This window comes from Carassius auratus, unplaced genomic scaffold (assembly GCF_003368295.1).
Source record: "Carassius auratus strain Wakin unplaced genomic scaffold, ASM336829v1 scaf_tig00000254, whole genome shotgun sequence".
NCBI classification, from domain to species: domain Eukaryota; kingdom Metazoa; phylum Chordata; class Actinopteri; order Cypriniformes; family Cyprinidae; genus Carassius; species Carassius auratus.
Window position 1 is genome coordinate 1,430,062 of NW_020523286.1, and position 9,100 is coordinate 1,439,161.

Sequence of the window (9,100 nt, forward strand, 5' to 3'; positions counted from 1 at the left end):
AGCACCGTTTTGGCAATTACATCCAACTCAGACCGAAATTGTGACCGGGTATATATCGGTTTCACATGTATATGCATAGACTCAATAAAAATAACAACAACAAATATATAAAACAAGTTGAAATAATGACTAAATTGCAGCATTGCTTTGCAATCACTTAACCACACTGGGCTCTTTTTGATTATATATTTTTTTTTAAAGATAAAGTGAATATATTTACTTTGTATATATATATTTATTTTTTTTCCTGCTAGTCTTGCTTGGACATTTTTTCACAAACCATGACGAGACGTGTAAAAGACATCAGTGGACGTCTATTCACAACCTCTTTAAAACCTCTTAAAAACTACTTGGTGCACTTTAATTAAATATTGCAGTATTAATCAAGGTGTAAGCACAGCTTTTGCATATTCCACAAGGATTTCACATAGGGTCATGATGGACGTGTAACGCACGTGTAAATGACGTCACTAGGTGACGTCCTCTCACAACCGATTCACAACGTGGGTAAATTTTGAACTACACATATCTAAAAGTCAACAAAACAATTATACATGAAACCCCATAGAACTATAAACGTGTACAAACATATCTGAATGCATTTTTAGGAAATGTTCTGTGTTACATATTTCTAACGATTTATGCCGTCCTACCGTGACTATTTTTGGCCGGCCACACGACGTCGCCGTCGGACCAATGTTTGCTGGGGTAACTCATCAGTTTAGTCAGAAAAGAGGAGCGAAAGCACCCCACGCGCTATTCAGGTGCAGCAATACAGCGACTGGTACACAAAAGGAAGAGAGGATTCTTCCATATTCTCTTTTCATTTGAGGCAATCTGTTAGTGACATTAACCCAAAGCGTATTTCCCAGACCAATGAATGGGGGTTTAGGACTTCTTAAAGATCCCGCTGCATACAAGATGAGGCCCTTTTCAGATGTTTAATTACCTTTTTGCAAAAGAAAAGAAAAAAAAAAAAACCCTCTCATTGCCTTTGTCATTTCAACCTGTGACACTTTAGGGTGATCTCTTCCCGCCAGAAGTAGAACTAAGAGCAATAGGCGGTAGCCACAAAACTTAATTGAGACTTTAAATAAAAAATAAAAAATAAAGTTGAACAGATGCAATTTAAGTTTTACGCATTTGGAAACTCTTTGTTCTTATTTGTTAACAGATAAAGTTTAATAAGGCCTGCTTAAAATCGTAAATTTGTTACTTGTCAATTTAAATTGTAAAGCAATAATCATAATGCAAGTAATATCAAAAAGTAATATATTTATATGTATATATATATATATTTGTACCTTAGATAGATCTTAATAGAAAAAGGGCTTAAACACGATATATTTCGTTATTTTGATTTATTCAGCATCAAACATAAAACACTTATCATGAAAAAAACAATCAAGAAAGCTTTGGCATAACACAATCTTTTACAAACTTTGTACAAAACTAAATTCTTTTATTTTAAAAAGTACTTTATAAACATTAAGTGTTATGCTGTTGAATTGACAACAGCATATTCATTAACAACATCCAAATATTGGAATCAGCTAATAAACATACGCCTTGACCAACAGGTCAACAAAGTCCCTTAGAACGAAACTGAACATATTTTCTTCATCGTGAAAAACTGTTTTAAAAGTTCGAATGGGATGAGCAAGTCTACCAAGGTCTCCACACCGGTTCATTGCTTTCTGCTCCGGCACTAACACCAACGGGACTGACGGCCTGTGAAACGCCCGCGAAGGAGGTCATTCCCTGGATAGGAGATGCCACCGTGGGAGCCGAGCTGGCCTGGAGGGGACTGGCGTTGACTGTCATAGGGACACCTGCGTTTGCGTACAAGGGGATGACCGGGTTTGTAGCAGAAGCGAAAGCTGGGTTGGGGATAAGAAAAGCAAACTGTCCGTCGGTGGCTGGCACCAGCTGGAATCCTCCAAAGACTTTGGGTGAGACCGCTTCCGATGGACTGAGTTTAGGGCCCATTGAGGCGCTGTTGATGGGCAAAGTTGAAGGAAGCTGCACGTGAAGAGGCTGAGCCAGATGCGCCTGTTGAGCTGGGGCGGGCTGAGGGTAGTTCATGGCCATCATCTGTCCCAAACAACCGGACAGGTGGTTGAGAAGTCGCGACCTAACCTCCGTGTTCACCCCTTCGCAGGTAGAGAGAAATCGAGTCACCTCGTTCATGCACTCGTTGAATCCCGCGCGATACTTGCTGAGGACGTTTGTGTCAGCTGACAGGGCTGCTGCAAAGCAAAGGTAACGTTCATTAATACTGAGCATTTAGGAAATTAAATAACGTTTTTAAATTATATGTCTAAAGTTATGCATTTTAATAGCTACATCTGACTTATAACTTACCAGTCATCTGAACACGCTGCAAATTGCGCAGGTGTTTGACAGTCATCTCAAGAATATCAGCTTTCTCCAATTTAGAGTGTCTGGAGCTCTGTGAACGAGAAGCACCGGTTAATCATTTTGTTTAAAATAAAATTTGATTATTAGATTATTGACACATTAAAAGAATAGACAGATTCGTAGCTACAACTTACATCTTTTTTAAGAGCATCAAGAATCAGGGTCTTCAGCTGGCCAAGGCTCTCGTTTATTCTCGCTCTACGGCGTTTCTCCATGATTGGCTTCGAAGACTGCAGATGAAATGCAAAGATAATTAATTACTATAAAAAAAATACGCTACTTCAATAAAAAGATGGAAATGACAACTTGACATTCATCTAAAAGTAGCCAACAAACGCGAAACGTGCCAAAATATTATATGACATTTACCTTTCTGTGCTCGCTGGCATTCTTTGGTTTGTCTGGAGTATGAGATCCACTGGCAGGGGCACCAGCAATCGGTGATGCGGTCTGCTTCTCCATATTTTCGGCTGGCATGATCAAAACCAAAGCTGGGTCCGGTATAAGCCAAGAAAAGGGTTTATATTCCGTGTATGGATTTATAAAAACACAGAGACGGTCTGTTAGGATTAGATGCGGAGCGTAGCCAAGATCTCGGGATTGTCACGAGAGAGAGTGTGAGTCCCTCTTATCAGCTACGTTATATGACTTATAGTCTGCAGGCTGTCATATGAGGACACGAGCGTGTGTGGCGTATTGCTTCAGAGGGCAAGTCGAATCTCCCACTGCCACACGCCAGCGGTATTTATAGATAGATCGCATGCTCCCAGTTCGTGTGAAACCCTCTCTGCATTCTTTCCCACACTCGCTTCAGCCAATAGGCGCGCGGACTCACCCATTGGGCGCGGGCAGACTGCTGATTGGACAACACCCCCGCGGGCTGTCAGTCACGCGCTGCTCAATCAGCCCTGGAGGGACAAACAACAAAGAGACGAGTGCAGTCGAGTCGACCTGGCTGTGAAGTGATAAGGGGAATTGGGGGAATACTCTTTTGCATTTCTAGTACAACCTCCTTAGCTGCATGCAAACCTTCTTTGACAGATACACCGGAATATGTCTTATATTGAAAGTGACATTCTCAAATGAAAATGGCAACTTGATCGTTTTATAAAGTATTGCTTTCATAGGTAAAATTAATTTCGCGTATTATTATTATTATTATAACCTATAGCCCCCCTAAAAATGACATAGCGACGGCCATTCTCTAGCTGTTTGCCACAAAGGAGGTTTTTTTATTTTTATTTTTATTTTATAGCCGAGTCACGTAGCCTATTTCTGCATACACGCACTGCGCGACCAGCATTCCTGTGCACTTGCTGTCGGAATGGTTCGACTGACAAATAACGTAATTTTATCAACATTGCAAAAACTCTCATTTTACACTGGGGCAAAATAACGCATTTTTTTCTGGATGCGTTTTCCTCGAATTACTATCGTTTCACTAGCATTAACAGTAGGCTATTACATTCTTGCAATCTTGCACTTTTTGTAGCCAACTATTTAGGGACTTGCATGATTCTTCTTCTTTAAATATTTAACTCTTATTGATGTTCCGTGTATATATATATATATATATATATATATATATATATATATATATATATATATATATATATATATATATATATATATATATATATATAATGTTCTCTATAAAACGCATTTGTGTAAAATTGTGTATATGACAAATAAACGTTGACAGTATTAGCATTTTATATGTATTTGTTTAACTGCACGTTTAAGAAATACGAGGAACCAGTCCTTTTAGAAAGAAAATAAAACAGAAAAAACTTTTAGGATCTGGTTGCGCTTCAAAGAAGAAAACAGCTGTACAGGCACGCGAGGCGGTTCGAAGCAGCACGCAGGAAACCAATGGGAAGCTGGCTGCTTTATGCAAATAAAGCGGAGTCTCGTCTTATTGGCTGGGTGAACATCTTATGCGTCAATCATTCCAGTAGTGCAGGAGGCAGAGAGCGCGCGGGGGAGGTGTTGCTACATCTGTCCGCGTGCCAGCCAGTCTGCGCGCCCGCTCACTGCACTGCTGCGTCCTCTGAGCACGTGCCGCTGCTAAACTCGCAGGCTGCGGGGTTTAGAGAGCAAGTTTCGCGGCTGCTTTTTATTGCTGTTGAATTATGAACTCAAGTTTTTTCTTTGACGGGCTGTTTTTAAACTTGTTTGAGTTTTGTTCATGTTTGTTGGTGCGTTTGCAAGATTATTAGGAAAATGCAAAAAACAAACAGATTTAGAATTGCATATATAAACAAATGTTTGTAGAAGCAAAGCAATGAACGAAATACATGAAACACAAAATACATCCATCACGTCTGCATATTTAAGTAAATTATTATTATTATTGAGTTCTGTACTTTTATTAAAATGAAAAAGACAGTAAATTATAAAAGGAACTGGCCCAGATTAATTGCAACCACTTTAAACACAAACACTAAAATCTAAATTATTTAGTGTAATTAGTTGGAGAAAATATAATTTATCAAGCGTAATGACTATTTTCCGATGGGATACTGAGTGGAAGAACTAAATTGTAGGTTTCGCGCGCCATCTATCGAAAGTTTTACTACAACTTTAAACAGTCAAGTGCGATATCACATCTGACCACGAGGCGGAGCACAGAGGTAACACACTCTGTACCTCAACACAAATGACTAGAAATGACATCAAATGATTTGTAAGTAACAGACAACTGTGTTTTGAAATCTCATATTATTCACTTTGGAGGATCGATATATTGAGAAAGAGGAAACTTCCTATAGTAAATACAACATTGCAAGAGTTTTGCATCCAAAAACTTGTTTATAAAACAGCCTTTTGTTCTGCAACATGACAGTGAGAGTTAATAGCACAGATTTTTATAATTATTATTATTATTAATAATAATAATAATAATATGACCATTATATATATATATATATTTTTTTAATTACACCTATTTAAATTAACATAAAACAGGACTACCAGTGTAACCAGTGCTACAAAAATTCCTTTTATTTAAGTCTGTCTTCTATGTATCTAATAATGTAGAGAAATCCCATAGCAATGAGAATTTATTAAGTCTTGTTTGGCTGCTTGTTGACCATTGTTTAGGGACTCTTGTATGTCATTTGTTGCCAAGACTAGCTGGGGCATGCTGGAAGCCTGTTTGCCCAGGATCCTGAGGTCTCAGGGGCCAGCTGTGCGCTCACCCCTTCAAATTTGCCCTATTTGCTTTGGGATTGAGGTATATTATGTAGCCCTTAATCCTGCTTTTTGTATGTGTTATACCTCCATAATAGAGCTCAGAGAATTGTTTAGATGGCCAGGACACAAATTTTAGCCAGAGACTTTGTCCAATCATTTTTTGCATATATATTTTAGAGTTACAATCTATACACCACCAGTCAAAAGTTTTTGAATATGATTTTTAGTCTCTTCTGCTCCTGCATTTATTTGATACAATGTACAGCAAAACAGTAACATTTTGAAATATGTTTGCAATGTAACATAACTGTCTGCAATTTTAATATATTTTAAAATGTAATTTATTCCTGTGATTTCAAAGCTTAATTTTTAGCATCATTACTCCAATCACATGACCCTTCAGACATCATTCTAATATCCTGATTTGCAGCTCAAAAACATTTATTATTGTTAAGTTGAAAACAGCTGAGTATAATTTCTCTGGCTTCTTTGATGAATAGAAAATTCAGGGCAGTACACCCCCCACCCCACAAAAAATTTATAATATTATAAATACTGTTCTTGGAATTCAGATCACTGGATTAAATCCAAAATTGTGAAATGTGTTTTGCCTTCAGAAACTTTTAGTCTGAAAAGGAAAGCGAGATGAAAAAAGATCAAGGCATTGTGTGTTTTGTAATTAGACTTAACACTGACCAGCACACTGTTGTCCAAGATCAGAGCGTGCATAGTAGTTTCTTTGGACTGAAGAAAAGTTCATTTGTTGTTGGGTAATGAGTCTCAGTCCAATCTCAGTCTATCCAAATCTGTTCACAGAATGCCGAAAACAGTCAATTATGCCTGTATTAGCCACTGTTGTAGAGTCAATCCCTTTACATGGTCTTTGATCACACTGCCCCTTCGCTCGATTCTGATCTTGAGTTTTGCAGAGAGCCCTAAAAAACAGACTGGAAGACTTTATACATTTTTGATTCAAAATATTGAATGATAGCCCCTGAATATTGACATGCATGTTATGATGAAAACATTGTATTAGATTGAAAAGTCACATGGCCGGCATCTAGCTTAAAGCTTAAAAACAAATAAGCATTTGACTTGAGACTTGAGAAATACGCGAGATTTGAGTATTTTCTAATATCCTTTTTTAAAACTTTTGACTTCAATTTACTATTTTGCCTTTTTAAAAACTTCTATTATGAGCCACACAATATCTGAGAATTCAAAGTCACACTGACCTCAGTTTTTCCATGATGAATTCTTTCATAATCTGAGATGCTGAAAAATAAAGATCCGCAGGGTCACCGAGACCTCTCTTGTTTTTGTTTTGTTTTGTTTTATTGGCCTCAATAGTCTACATATGAATCAAGGAAAGAAGAAAAAAAAATACAGAAGTATTTGAAATCGGTTTTACAATACATTCTGTTGATGAAACATCCTGAAACAATCCACATTTATAAATAAAACTGCAACATTGCTTCAAGTTCCTCTCATGGCTTCTTGTTTTGCTACTATAAATTGTTCTTCTGGTGGGACTTTGTATGTCTCTTGGTAGCATTCAGATGCATGTCACGTAATAATAATAATGCATAAACATACAGGGCTTGCGCTAAACAATTATAGATCCTGTTTTCAGTATTGAATACCTCTCAACTTTGTGTTTATACAGTTATAGAATAAGATTCTGTTCACTTATTATTCGGTGCTATATGTTTCAGAACGTATTCTGGGGGTCTTTAGTTGACCATATCCAAAATGAGAGAAAACATTGGCAAAAGATCTAAAGCGTTAGTCTTGGCAGGGAAGTTATCTTAAACACACTGTTGCTAAGGATTTCTATAAACCAAACATTGTTGTATTAAAATGCTGTAATACATCTATGTGTCGGATAATATTGTCCGAGTCTTTCATCTTTATTACTGGACCTGTGGGGAGTCTTGAGGTGGAATCCCACATTAATTAATTAAAATATTAAGATATTTTTTTCCAGCGTGTTTGAGGGTGGCTGCATTTAGTCCTCAGGACTTCAAAGTAAAGTTTTAGCAGTGGTTTGATATATCATGTAGCATTCAATTTCATTGTTCTTGTACCTGTAAAAAACTTGGACCAATTCAGTTTGCCTTGCCTTTCAAATGGATCGTTGTCATTTTACCATCTGCGGACCAGCATGTCTTTTACATTGTGTGGTATTCACTGAGACTCTTTGGTGCTCTTAGAGCAAGCGAGAGCATCCCCCTTCCCCTAGCCTTTCTGACCAATTCATGGCTTTCTTCTCTTTTTTTAAGAGGCCGTTGATGAGGTTAGCCTAATCAGATTAAGTCAACTCATATTGGTCGGTTTAGTTTGTTTTCCCCTCAGAGAGCCTGCTGATATCTCCAAATACTATTTCTATGAGCACTTTTCATCGTGGCATCCCCCCCAAAATCTTTTGAGAGCAAGTTCCAATAGACTCTTTCATAAACCTCAGTTCCAGACTGATATGGGTTACTTGGAATGGGTCACTTCACTACAATGCCGGGACCAAATGCGTAAAAGCTGTGCAGTGACACTTTTGATCATTCTTGCTGATGTCGATGTAAAAGGGTGGAGCGAGACAGATTGTGGAAACACAAAACGGCAAATTGAATTCCGAGAATGACTGGAACCTCTAATTTAAATCTTAAATAAATGTTTGGAGGTGTTTACAGGGACTACAACGCTAATGCAATCTTCTCTCATTTTAAAACAATGATACGGCATAAGTGCCTTTATGGTTGCTTGTAGTTCAGTTCGGCTGAAAAATTCTGTTCAAAGCTTACGGGTCAGTAAGGTTTAATCTAAAGATTTAAACAAAAAAGATTTGTTCATTTGTTAAGAAAAAAAGCATTAAGTTGATCAAGAGAAAGATTAAATACTTTAAAAACATTGTAAAAAAACAACAACTGAAAACTAAATGTAACATTCAATTTAATAAATTTCATTTGATTCTGTTTAATAAATGAAAGCTGTTCTTTTGGACTGAAAAAAAAAATTACTGTTTCCACAAAACAGTTATTTGTAATAGTAATAATATTTCACAATATTACCGTTTACTGTATTTTATATATAAAATTAGCAGCCCTGCTGAGTAAAAAAAAAACACACTCAGACTGACACTCACACACACATGCACTCTCACACAAACACACACACAAACAAAAAAACAAATAAACAAAAAGGCAGTGTGTATGATTATTACACACACACGAACAGAATGCAGAATATCATCTCACGTTATTTCATTTAGGAGCATGAAAGCCTAGGTGAGCCCTCTTGGATCTGTTCCTTCTGTTAAGAACTGATCTGAGATAAATACTGGTGTTACCCGGCACACCCATAGTCCATAATTATTCACTTTAACAGGACTCTCATTTTGGTGCCATTAAACAAGCTCAAGAACAGTGTCTTTAGGAGAAGCTTATAATTACATCTCATATTTGTCAGGAACACAACTGGACACAGATGCAGG

General features: G+C 37.3%; 1 protein-coding gene across 1 annotated transcript; it reads right to left on the reverse strand.

The window, feature by feature from the left end:
- Window positions 1-1,344: 1,344 nt before the first annotated feature.
- Window positions 1,345-3,151, reverse strand: LOC113068899 (transcription factor HES-4-B-like). Its single transcript, XM_026241819.1, has 4 exons — window positions 2,791-3,151; window positions 2,556-2,651; window positions 2,365-2,452; window positions 1,345-2,249 (listed from the first exon to the last, which is right to left on the reverse strand). Exons 1-4 carry the CDS (start codon window positions 2,896-2,898, stop codon window positions 1,666-1,668), a joined length of 876 nt encoding a protein of 291 aa, XP_026097604.1. The 5' UTR covers window positions 2,899-3,151; the 3' UTR covers window positions 1,345-1,665.
- Between the last annotated feature and the right edge of the window lie 5,949 nt (window positions 3,152-9,100).